The sequence below is a fragment of the Budorcas taxicolor genome, chromosome 23 (genome assembly GCF_023091745.1).
Source record: "Budorcas taxicolor isolate Tak-1 chromosome 23, Takin1.1, whole genome shotgun sequence".
Lineage (NCBI taxonomy): Eukaryota > Metazoa > Chordata > Mammalia > Artiodactyla > Bovidae > Budorcas > Budorcas taxicolor.
The window spans coordinates 20,300,934-20,313,890 of NC_068932.1; the positions used below are offsets into that span (position 1 = coordinate 20,300,934).

The 12,957-nt window shown below is 39.9% G+C and overlaps 1 protein-coding gene across 1 annotated transcript in view; it reads left to right on the top strand.

Moving 5' to 3' along the window:
* ENTPD7 (ectonucleoside triphosphate diphosphohydrolase 7) overlaps positions 1–6,654 on the top strand; it is a gene marked incomplete at its 5' end in the record, with an annotated part of 30,683 nt that extends 24,029 nt beyond the window's left edge. The window contains 4 exons of the mRNA XM_052661029.1: positions 1,551–1,875; positions 3,542–3,627; positions 4,462–4,623; positions 6,423–6,654. Of these exons, the coding sequence (XP_052516989.1) occupies positions 1,551–1,875; positions 3,542–3,627; positions 4,462–4,623; positions 6,423–6,654 (805 nt within the window). The remainder of the gene's footprint in view (positions 1–1,550; positions 1,876–3,541; positions 3,628–4,461; positions 4,624–6,422) is intronic.
* Between the last annotated feature and the right edge of the window lie 6,303 nt (positions 6,655–12,957).

The window sequence follows — 12,957 nt, forward strand, 5'->3', positions numbered from 1 at the left end:
CACTGATTCTTCATTTGTGTGCCAGATGAAGTATTTAAACCATAGTATAATATAGTTGTGGGGTTTTTAGTATTTAAAAGTCTTTGTATCATCATGCCCATTAAAGGACAGCATAATAGAGAACAGAGTTCTTTTCCACCATGAAACTATTCACCCCCATTTGTTTAGCTGGAAACAATAGCTTGAAAAGGTACTGGTGTATCCCATTTGTAATCGTTTCTCTACAGCAATCAATTGTCTTATACAGGGAGTGTGTTAGACAAAATATTGTCTCAAGTCTTTTTTGTTTTTCTGAGTCTCAGCTCCTAAGAGTTCAGGGTGCTTTGGGAGAAGTCTGTTATTCGGATGATTGATGAATGCATTAAAATCAAGCAGCATGTTTGTGTTCTGAAGATACTCTTACGTATCCAGGCCTCCATACAAATGTTGCTTGGCCTAGAGCTCAGATGGCTCCCATTAGCACCGTGGTATCTGAAGAACAATTACGGTGGAAGTTTCACACCAATTTTGTTTTGGTCCTTCTGCATTAGCTCCTGTGCTTCCTTTTCCGTTTTCTTCCTTTGTTGTTTTGCTCCTCCTTTATATCTGCCTGCTGTTTTCTGCTGCTTCAGAACAGGCCTGCATCATCTTCTTCTCATGCGTCAGTTTTTTCTCATTATGTATCTAAGTTAGCTAATTCAGAAGACTGATTACTCATCTTGTGAAGCTGCAAATGTATAGAGAAACCTGTGCTTCCTACGATGTTAAAACTTAATGTTTCTCTCTTTTTGATAATTTTCTGAGCTTTCCTTATAGGTGGTGTCACATCCTCAAAACAGGCTCCGCTTGTTCCAAAGCATTTTGTTGTGTTGCCACATTCCGTCCTTCAGCCTTTACACGTGTGTGTGCATCTTCATCCACAGTTGTCTTAGGAATTGATGAATAGTTCATTGTATTTGGCAAACTACAGTTGTATTTGGTCTGCACTTAATTTCCACCTTTGGCCAGATCTGCATATTAATCTCTTATTGCTAGACAAGTACAGACTTGAAATAACCAGAGCTGTGTGATGGCCATTGTGGGAATCAAAACTTGGCCCTCCCTCCCCCGCAGAGCTGGGCATGTCCTGGGTCACTGTTGCCATCCATCACCACTGCACCACTGCCAGGGACTGTCCTCAGGACAGCCCTCAGCCCTTCCCACTTCACCTCCTCCCAGTTGTCTCTTGAAACATTAGAACTGAGATCAGCATGGTGAAATCTTTTCACTTTTAAGCGGCAAGTGGTAATGAAGCCCAGATGGAGAATAGCAGATTTGCATCTCCAGTTTCACTATATATTGGGAAATATGTGTGTTGACTAAAAGACTGAACAAAATCACTGCCATATTTCTCTTTCTTTTTCTAAATTGAATTTGCATAATTTAAAAGTTCGTGTGATGCAACTAAGTGATAATGCTCATCCTTGTGTTTAGGGCTGTCATGTAGAAGAATAACAAGACCTCTGGGAAGCATCTTCGAGGAAGCTGGGTGCAGTAGTGATGTGTTTTGTTTGTTTTTGTTATTGTGACAGGTTGCTGGGCCACAAGACAGGTCTGAGTCCCGACAATCCTTTTCTGGATCCCTGCCTACCTGTGGGACTCACAGATGTGGTGGAAAGGAACAGTCAGGTCCTGCATGTCCGAGGACGAGGGGACTGGGCGGCTTGTGGGGCCATGCTGAGCCCGCTGCTGGCTCGCTCCAACACCAGCCAGGCCTCACTGAACGGCATCTACCAGTCGCCCATTGACTTCAACAACAGCGAGTTCTATGGTTTCTCCGAGTTCTTTTACTGTACAGAGGATGTGTTGCGCATCGGTGGCCGCTACCATGGGCCAACATTTGCCAAGGCTGCTCAGGTACATTATTAATAATAAAATGACTCATGCTGGCAGCAGCCATTTATTGGATGCCTAACTTTGTACCAGACGCCGTGCAAATGGCTTTGCATGTGTGAGCTCACTGGCTTCTTGGCAGGAGCCCCTGTGAGCCCTTATTTTACAGATGAGGAGGTGAACTTAGAGAAGTAACCTGCTATGCTCTACTGCCTGCTAGTTAATTAATCTTAGGTCTCCATGAGTGTCCAGTTACCAAAATTACCACCCAGATCTAATGTTGTCATGGTGGCTAATGGTTTTTCCTCCAGCTTGCCAATAGTCTTGGTTAATGTTTGTGGCAAAGTGTGATCTCCAGATATTTTCCCCTTACTGGGTGTTCCCAGGTGTAAATGCTTTTGGAGATGATGTCACACAGATGGGCAAGTCCACTTTTGTTTTCTTACCTTGAGCTTTTAAGAGGCCAGTATGGACAGGTAAAAGTTTAGCTAGTATTCCACAGTTCCTGTTCAATTTGGACTCGTCTCTTTTTCATTTTTGAATATTTTTCTCTTTTAGCAGAAAAACTTATGGGGAGATCTGTCCCCTCCCTCTGTCTTCTTCAATTTCTCTTAGTATAAGGGCTTTCAGAAGAAATAATATATGTAGTATATGTACTGTTCTGTTCCCTAAAGGCAGTCCCTAAGAAATATTGAGGAAAGCCTGGTTTGTGTTTGCCCTTTCCTCTCCAGCCTCCAGGAATACTGTCATATTTCCTTTCCTTTCCAACGTTCCCTAACTGTCCATGGCCTGAATCTTTCTGATTTTAAAATTTCTTCAAATCCTTTTCCCTTGAACACCATAGGACTCAAGTTATTACTTGCCCAAACTGCTAGTGGCTTAATATGTTCTCTTTCTCAGGGTAAAGATGATTTTGTTCTTTTTTTTTTTTAACCTTGACTCAACTGTTAATTTTCCCAGTGACATTTTCCTTGGCCATCCTATGCAGAATTGTAGGCCTCCCCAATAGTACCCTTTTCCCTTTCCTGCTTTATTATCTTTCCCATGAGCACTTATGTTATCTAACACACTCTTTGTATATATGTGTGTATATGTATGTATGTATGCATGTATATTTGGTTATTGTCTGCCCCCCCCCCACTAGAAGGTAAGCTTCATAAAAATAGAAATTTTTGTTTTATTCACTGCTAGAGCCACAAAGTAGACATTCAGGAAATACTAGTTTATTAAACAAACCAAAAGGAATGATTCCTTTGGTGAGAATTAGAAGGAGACAGGCCAGTGATAGATGTTTGACCATTCTGTTCCATCTGTTTGACTTGTTCATGTCAGTTGTATATAGGGTAGAATGAAGCTGTCTTTGGCTTTTGATGTTGCTATTCCCGGTCCTAACCTTACCCATCTCTAAAGCTTAAGAGGCTCAGGAGCCATGTCAGGCTGGCTTTGTATGGACATGGAGGCAATAGGAATAAAAAGGAGTATTCCTATGCCATTCAAGTCACCTAGTGGCCTGAGTTCAAGGACTTGCCTTGCCCAGGACCTGGCACAGTGTTAAATGACTGAATATACCATTTTTGTTTTCCTGTTAACTAATAACCCACAAGTAACTTTGGAAAGGGAAAACTGACTGTAGGGGAATTACAGAGTTTACCTCCCATTTCATGTTGCATCATTTCTCTGTTTGTTCCAGGATTACTGTGGCATGGCTTGGTCAGTACTCACTCAGAGATTCAAGAATGGCCTCTTTTCATCACATGCAGATGAGCATCGACTCAAGTAAGTAACTTCCTTTTCTCCTTTAGGTGTGGCCTTAAAATGTATGAACAATGAGTGAGAGCGGGTGAGTGATAGTACAGATTGGATTTACACTGAAAGAGAATTTGGTTATTTTAGATTTTGATTTTCTGAAGGGTAGAGGCCAAAATAGTGAACTTACTTTAGTGAAGCCAAGGGAGACAGACTGGTGGTGACCAAAAAGTGTTCTCTCCAAGTGGTTTGGAATCAAAAGTGGTGGTCTTTTTAGTTTTACATTTTTATTAAAATGTCAAACATGCAGAAAAGTAGAACAGTAACAGAAACACGCGTGTAACTGTCACCTAGTTTCAATAAATATCAATATTTAGCCAGTTTGGCTCATCAGTCCTCCCATTTTGTAAATGTTTTAGTTAAAAATTTTAAACGAAAATAGAACAGAATAATGAACTCCTGAGTACCTATCACCCAGCTTCTCTTCTATCAGCTGTCAACTCCCAGCCCTTCTTATTTCATTTATTTTCCTACCCCACAAATTGGTTCTTTTGAAACAAATCCCAAACACCATATAATTACATTTATAGATATTTCAGTGTGCTCTCTGAAGGTAAAGGTTGTTAGGGGAAAAAAGAAAGCAAAAGAAAAACATAGTCACAGTAGCGTTGTTGCCTTGCTTGGAGGTGTGCCTCACTTTTGTGGTCAACTTGAAGATAAGGTAGGCTCAGATTTGGCTCCACCTAGAGGTGAGGAAGGTGAAATGGGGAGAGAGGGGTCTTTTTGACAGTGAGAATATGCATAAAGCATTAGTTGTTTTTTTTTTTCTTTTTCTTCCTTTAAAAAATTATTTTTTTCACACAGATACCAGTGTTTTAAGTCAGCTTGGATGTACCAAGTTCTTCATGAAGGATTCCACTTTCCCTATGACTATCCAAATCTGCAGACAGCACAGCTGGTCTATGACCGAGAGGTTCAGTGGACGCTGGGAGCCATTCTGTATAAGACACGCTTCTTACCTCTCAGGTAAGTGGCCTGACCAAGAATCTTGAGCTTAGAGGATGGCAGTTGGTGCCTCAAAATAGGTTTCTTAAGTGACCGCCCCCTCAAAAAGAGAAACAAAAAACATCCAAATTCCCCTTATTACTGCCGTGTGAAACTGCTGTTACTTACCACATATGTTGAAACAGAAGGAAGTCTTGAGAATTATTGGTCTGGAGTCTGTTCTTCTTTGTAATGTCGGGAATTCAGTAATTTTTTACTTTTTCCCCTGCTGTGCTGCATGACTTGTGGGATCTTAGTAACCACGGATCCAACCCACGCCCTGTCCTTGGCAGTGAAAGCGCCAAGTCCTAACCACTGGACTGCCAGGGAATTCCCAGGAATTCAATTTTCTTTATCTACAACAAATCAGTCTTTATAATTGAGCTCTCATAAACAACTTCTAAGATACTGACTGATGAACTAAAGTTACTCTGAAACTATCTCTGACTCGTTGTTCAGTCGTGTCTGACTGTTTGTGACGCCATGGACTGCAGTACGCCAGACTTCCCTGTCCATCACCATCTCCCAGAACTTGCTCAAACTCATGTCCATTGAGTCAGCGATGCCATCTAACCATCTTGTCCTGTGTTATCCTCTTCTCCTCCTGCCTTCTTATTTCCCCGCATCAGGGTCTTTTCCAGTGAGTTGGCTCTTCGCATCAGGTGGCCAAAGTACTGGAGCTTCAGCATCAGCATCAGTCCTTCCAATGAATATTCAGGACTGATTTCCTTTAGGATTGACTGCTTTGATCTCACATCTGACTAAAGAACCAGTGTATGCTGTTCCTATACAGCAGTCTTTCTTGGTGGCCAAAATCACTCTCGAGATCATGTCATTGACTTGGATGGCTTTTGGGTGAGCCAGAACAAAGGACATGAGATGCATTTCGAGGATGTCTTGCTCTTATGTACCATAAGATATTTGGGATAATTTTTAGGTGCTCTCTCTTCTGGACTATTTCAGATGAACTCTTAATCTTTGGTGCCTGTTTCTTTAAACTCAATACTGTCACAAGCCAGGTGAGTGAGAGAAGTGGGAAACTGGAGAGCATGTGCCCCAAACAAAAGGCTGATAACTGTCGTGCAGAAGTGCTGTCCCAGCATCTCCCAGCTCTCCTTGATCAATAGAAGCCAGAAGTCCACATTTTATATGTAGTCTTTCTGTTTGGAGATTCACGTTTTTAAAAAAAACACTGCAGGTCAAACAGAATGAAAATGGATTGGGTGTTTGGACTACAAGAGAAGAGCTTCTCTTTTAGATAGACAGACCATTGCATTTAGGTTTACATGTCTCTATTTTTTCTTCAGATTACAATTAGTTAAGTGACATCTTTCTCTGGATATATCCTAAACTCTCAGGAAGCATAGCAACTTTTTTTTTTTTTAATACTTAGATATACTCTGATTTCTTGAATAGTTTCAGGGGCCACCCTATTCTCATTAGTACTGTATTTACCAACTGTGTAGGCTGAGGTGGTGTGGGGTCACTGTTAAGACATTTTACAGATGACCAGTCTTGGTCTTAACTATTCACTTTTTTGGCTTCTCATTTTGTCTCCTGATTTTAGAAGGGGTAGAGGCTCCCTCTAGGCCAGGGAAAGGAAGATACAGGAGGAATCTGGGCCTGGGGACATGTTTCAGCTTTGCTTGCTCTGTGGAGCTGGTGTTATAGCATGTTTGCATGGATGGAATAAATGGGATAAAACCACTGGACCTTTTAAATTGGCATAAATATTTCTCTCTGAAATTAACAATCCTTTCCACCTTCAACTTCTTGTTTAGGGATCTACGGCAGGAAGGTGTCCGACAGGCCCATGGTAACTGGTTCCGTCTCTCCTTCGTCTACAACCACTATCTCTTCTTCGCCTGTATCCTGGTGGTGCTACTGGCCATCATCCTGTACCTTCTGCGGCTACGTCGGATTCACCACCGACAAACTCGAGCTTCAGCCCCACTGAACTTGCTGTGGATCGAGGAGGTGGTGCCCATGATTGGGGTACAGGTCGGGCCATGAGGCTGGGCAGGTTCAAGGAAAGCTCAAATACCCCAGAACTGCTGCCCATCGAATTCCACCGCTTTCTGGTACTGGCCTCAGATGCTGCTTTGCCTGACTTTGTGGGTATTTGGCCTTGGAATTTCTACTTCAATATCTACTTTAATTCCTTCTCAATATCCAGGTCCTCTTCTCTGAAGAGAAGCTGTAATTTAGTCTGTGAAGAACTAAATGAGAGATTGGTGCTAACAAAGGGGACCAACTTTAGTCCAATTGAAGCATGCTTCTACTTCTTTATCTGAGAGATCTGGTGTGCTCCTGGGATCGAGACTTTTCTCCCCTTGCTTTCAGCATGAGGTTCAGCATTGGGCACGCTGAAGCCTAGCTGAAACCAAACTTGGAGCATCTGATTCAAAGCCGAAGACATTCTACCAAGTGCAGCAGCCCCTTCTTTCTCTGTAACAGAGATATCATTTATGTGGAGATCCACAGCCTTTAATAGGGATCCAAGATTTTTGCAGATCAGCGGAACAGATAAGAATTTCCAGGCAACCAAAATAACACAACTTCTCTGCTTACTCGACAAAGAAGCCACTGTGGATGTGGCTCAAGATCCCTGACATCCTGTTGCTGATTCTAGATTTTAAAAGGTTAGAACCCTTTCTAAACGAGTGGTCCAGTGAAGATTTTAACAATATATTTTCTGATGCCTCATATGACCAGAATTGATAATTTTTCCATGTCTCTGTGGCTCTGAGGCTGTTTGGGCATTAATTTTTCTTTTTGAGCCTTAAGGGTGCTTATAGGGATGGAGAAACTGGGATGGGGAGTGGGGACCTGGATTTGTCTGGTCACTGTCCTCTTGGCTTGTTTTTACAAGTCCTTACATGGGAAGATTCAAGAAGAGTTCTTTTATTTCACTGCTAAGATCAATATGTAGTTTGGGAAGGGATGCATTTGGGTTGTTTTTAAAGAAGGAAAGAACAGTATCAGGAGAGCGGGCCAAGGCAATAAAATCCAAGCTCTTATTTATTAATGTTTTTCTGAGAAATAGTAGTTTTCTCAGTTGGGCTCTTGGAATATTTGAAAAGAAGCAAATCACAAACTTTGGAATAGACAGATAAATCTGTTAATAATCCACCTGGCAACTTTCAGGATATTTCCTAAGAGATTTCTCAGTCATAAACAGCATTTCCATTAATGGGGACAGGGGAAAAGCCATAGTAATTCCATTTTTATCCACTACCCTTCAGGATCTTTGCTTCCTCTCTGCATTTAGCCTTTAAATTGCACAAGGATTTCTTTCTCATCCCCCATGGAACCTTCTTTATACTTTAATCTTTCCTCTGTGTAGCCTTAAATGTCCTGCTTAAGAATATGCTCCCAAAGTTAAAATAGTTTTCTTTTTTTGTCAGCTTTGAGTTCTAGGATTACAAGAGTAAGGGAAAAGTCCTTGACTTAAAGGAAAAAAAGTGGAATTCTTAAAAAATAAATTTCATACTGAGAGTAGAAAGGAGTTAAGTGCTTCATAAAACCAAGAAAAATAAATCCAGATCCTCCTGGAAATAAACTGAGATGAAAGTAAGTATACTTAAAGTAGGTGAAAAGATGATGAGTCTTGAATCGTTTTCAAATTAGATAAAAATGAATCCAGCAGAGTCTTACAGGTTCCTTTGGAAGAACTTTTAACTTTTCATTAGGGCTTATGTCTCAGCAGTTTAATTTTTAAGATTTCTAAGTTGCCTTGATTTTTTTTGACTCATCTTTGTGTCTGTACTGTGAGCGAGCCCTTGCCTTATGAATGCTGCTTATAAATCATAGTATGTTTTTGCTAGCCATTGCCTACTCAGGTAACTCTTTTCCCTCACCTTCATTTCCAAATACTATTTTTGGATTTCTTATTTTCTTGTGTGATCTACTCAATGATCTTCTCCAAAGCTACCTAGCTGGCTAACAGTGATCACATTTGTGTGCTCAGAATGAAATTGAAGCATGGAGGAGGCGGTGATCAGTCCAATTTGAAAGCTCTTATTAAGTTATTCTTCATCCTGGTTATGATGATAATAATTACCATTTGCAAAGCACTGATTATGTACCAGACACTCCATTAATAATTTTATGTATGTTATTTTAATCATTATAACAACCTTTCAGATTGGTATTGTTCTTTTTATAATTGAGAAACTCAGGATACTTGTTTATCTTTCCATATAAATGTATTTCTTATTCATAATTTAATTAGTCTGATTTTTTTAGTGTATTTTATCATGTTTATTATTTTATCTAGGCTTTATTATAATGAATAAGGCATCTGAGTTCCATGGTATAAAAATGAGGACAAGTTTTTGTCATACCCCTCAGAAAAAGATAATTTGCTGTTGGTTCTGGCTCCTGTGCTGCTTCCACTGGTCCCAGTTAAAAAATTTAAAGGAAATCTTATTCACTAGAAACAGAAGCCATTTATCCCTTGCTGAGGATAAATGGTGAGGGCCAATAACTTCTATATATTGCTTTCTCAAAATGAAATACTCTTGCATATAGAATCACATGGCCTTATCTTTTAACCCTCTTTTTGCCCTCAGTTTTTCAAGGTATCTATTTGCATTTCTGCATTCTGAGTAGTTTTCATGTGAAAATGATCATGACTTCATAAAATTCACATTCCACTAGTTTCTTTGAATCTTGCCAAGCAATCTTCCTTACAACAGTAACAGCAAACATAAACTATTTCAGTGTTTTAATAGGTCAGAAGTGTCAAAATTTAGTCAGTGGTTTATAGGAGCAAGGCTTATTGTTCTTTATGCAGGCACAACCCATCACTTTTCTGAATTCTTATCATGAATTATTCTTATCACCTAATTATTTGGCATTACATTCACTTAAGTTGCAGTTAATTCTAATCCAAATTTTATTGGGTTGGTGCAAAAGTAATTGCGGTTTTGCATTTTTGAAATTTGCTGTTTTATATTGGAATACATTCTTAAATATGGTTATGTTATATATCATTTTAATGCACATTTTTTTGCCTTCTTTTTTTTGATAATGACTTATTACTTGCTGTTTATTTTAAACTAGGGAAATGATGTTAATTAGACAAAAAAGCAAATTGGAGCAATTCTTTTATTCAAGTTGAAAATGAGTTGTAAAACAGCAGAGACAGCTTGCACTGTCAGCAATGCATTTGGCCCAGGAACTGCTAACAAATGTAGAGTGCAGTGGTGGTTCAAGAAATTCTGCAAAGGAGACCAGAGTCTTAAAGATGAGGAGCGCGGCGACCAGTTGAGAGGAGCGTCGAAGCTGACCTTCTTACAGCTACACAAGAAGTTACTTTGGAATTCAGTGCCAGCCATTCTGTGGTTTGGCATTTGGGACTGGCAGCAAACGGGAAAGGTGAAAAAGCTCAGTAAGTGGGTGCCTCATGAGCTGGCCACAAATCAAAAACTGTCGTTTAAAAGTGTTGTCTTCTCTTATTCTATGCAACAACAACAAACCATTTCTCAATCGTACTGTGATGGGCGACAAAAAGTGGATTTTATATGACAACCGGCGATGACCAGCTAAGTGGTTGGACTAGAAGAAGCTTCAAAGCACTTCCCAAAGCCAAACTTGCACCAAAAAAAGGTGGTCTGCTGCCAGTCTGATCCACTACAGCTTTCTGAATCCCAGAGAAACCATTTCCTCTGGAAAGTGTGCTCTGCAAATCGGTGAGATGCATCAAAAACCGCAACACCTGCAGCAGGCATTGCTCAACAGAAAGGGCCCAATTCTTCTGCATAACAATGCCTGACTGCACATCGCACAACCAACACTTCAGAAGTTGAACGAATTGGGCTAAAAAGTTTTGCCTCATCTCAACCATATTCACCTGACCTCTCACCAACCACTTCTTCAAGCATCTCAGCAACTTTTTGCAGGGAAAATGCTTCCACAACCAGCAGGAGGCAGAAAATGTTTTCCAAGAGTTTGTCAAATCCTGAAGCATGGATTTTTATGCTACAGGAATAAACAAATTACTTCTCATTGGCACAATTTGTTGATTATAATGGTTCCTATTTTGATTAATAAAGAGCTGTTTGAGCTTATAATGATTTAAAATTCACGGTCCAAAACCGCAATTAAGTTTGCACCAAATTAACAGCACCTCTCTATACTTTAGCTCCTTGAATTGATTTTCCTTGGTCTAGGAAATTTTAATCACTTTCCACCAACCTTCTATTTATTCTTCCAATATTATCCAAAGTATTCTGCCTTTGTCCTCCTTAGCCCAAGTGCTTTCTTTGACTTCAAAGGCCTTGTTGTTCAGTCGCTAAGTCATGTCTGACTCTTTGCGCCCCACGGACTGTGGCACACTAGGCTCCTCTGTCCTCCACCATCTCCCCAGTTTGCTCAAATTCATGACCAAAGGCTTTAGGCAATGATTATCAAAATGTGGTTGACTGAGTCTGCCATGCACTTGCTAAGCTAGTCATTTTAGGCATTAACATTTATTATCATGTCCATATTTATGAGGTACAGTAACTTCTCACTGGTTATGGATTCTTGCCCTGGTTTTGTCATTATGTAGCTCAGGAACCCCAGGCAAGTCACCTGCCCTCTCTCGTTCTTTTTTCATCTATGACTAGCCAAGATGATTGGCAGCCAGTTCCAAAGGGAGAACAGTTGGCATAAGGAACTAAAGGCAGAGAAGTGATAGAGTAGTTTCAGGAAGAGGGCTGTGGCCCTTGGTTTAGAAGACCAGGCTGCCCAGAAGAACCAGTGGTCAGGTCATCTCTTACTTTACTCGTAACCCGTGAAATAAAGGTTGGTGGGAATGGAGTTTCCAAAAGCAATCACAATCAGAGAATGAGATTTTTTTAATGGAAACTTAAGATTTGTTAACCCCAGTGATTTTATGGATAATGAAACTGACACTCAGAATGTAGTAATACATGCAAATGAAATGCTCATTGATAGAATCTTCTTGCAAGACTTTTAACAGAATATATGTAATATAGCTGACTGCAGCTCATCATGCTCAATCTTTATAATTGTCTCTGATACTCATTTGTGGTTGCTCACATTTAGGAATAAAATATGAAATACTTTGTCAAAAATAGTATCAGGTTTTCAGTACATCCATTCTGGCTTCTTTAGTTAATATATCCAAGCAACTCATGGTTTTACCATGTTAGTTATTTAAGGTATAAGTATTTATTAGAGCTACTTTAAGGAACTTGGTTGTATTTATGGGGCAGTTCCTAGACTCTCTTACCCAGTGTGCCATTTCTTTTTGCTGTTTTTAAACTTCAAACCAGTTCAGAACTAGTATCTAATTTTCCTTTTGGCTGTGGTATGCAATGAAACTTCAATTGGAATTAAGAATTAAGGTAGAAGTAGTAGCAGATGTTTCAGATTCTCCCAGACTAGTCTCAGGTTATGCTAATTTCATAGTCCTACACTAGGGCCATATGGCTGTCAAACTTGCAAAGATTTGTTGGTATTACAAAAAATATTTGTTAAAAAGACTTTAAAAAAATATCCACATAGACTTCATTTATATTAGTACATTAGTATATATCACTAATGTAATACTAGTATATATATACTAATATATTAGTATATTAGTTTCCTTTCCCCTCTAATATTTCACTATTTCTCAGTACCATTATTAGAGGGACAGAGGAGGAATACATTTGTTGACTTTCTCTGTAAGTCTGAGCAATAATATCATTTTATTTGGAAAACTGAATCATTACCCATACTACAAGGGCTTTCTACTTTTAAAATATATTCAATCGTTGCTTGCCATTTTTATGAAGATCAAAGCTGAAAAAAAAATTGAGAATCCCAGCATGAGTGTAGCCACGCATGCCGAGGCTCTCCTTTTTAGGCAGTGCAGCCACTCATAGGTCTTCTGGCAGCTGATCACTCCTCTCCGCTTCTCCAGGTAAGGCAGCCCTGCGACTCTCTGAAGCAGCCCCTCCTACCAGTTGAGCCTGTTAGAACTGCTGGTGGTGAAGGCACTGCCCCCTAATTAGCTTCATAAAAGTCTTTCTCTGCAAGCAAGAATCGCAGCCACTCTGATTTCTGGAATTTGTTGTTGTTTGAAATTTTTATTCTACAATCCCCCTTTAGCTGAACCCTTCAAGTATACACCTTGTCTCCTCCATGATTTCCGCCCTGAGCATGGGATCCTGCAGTGCTGAAAGGCATCTTTTTATTACGACCCTCAATGAAAAACTCTCTCTTGCTTTCAAAAGCCAAAGGCTGCCTGTATGGCATTACTTTGGGTGGGTGGGGGGTTGCTAAGTTTGTATCTTTTTCTAACACTTAACATTAAATAAT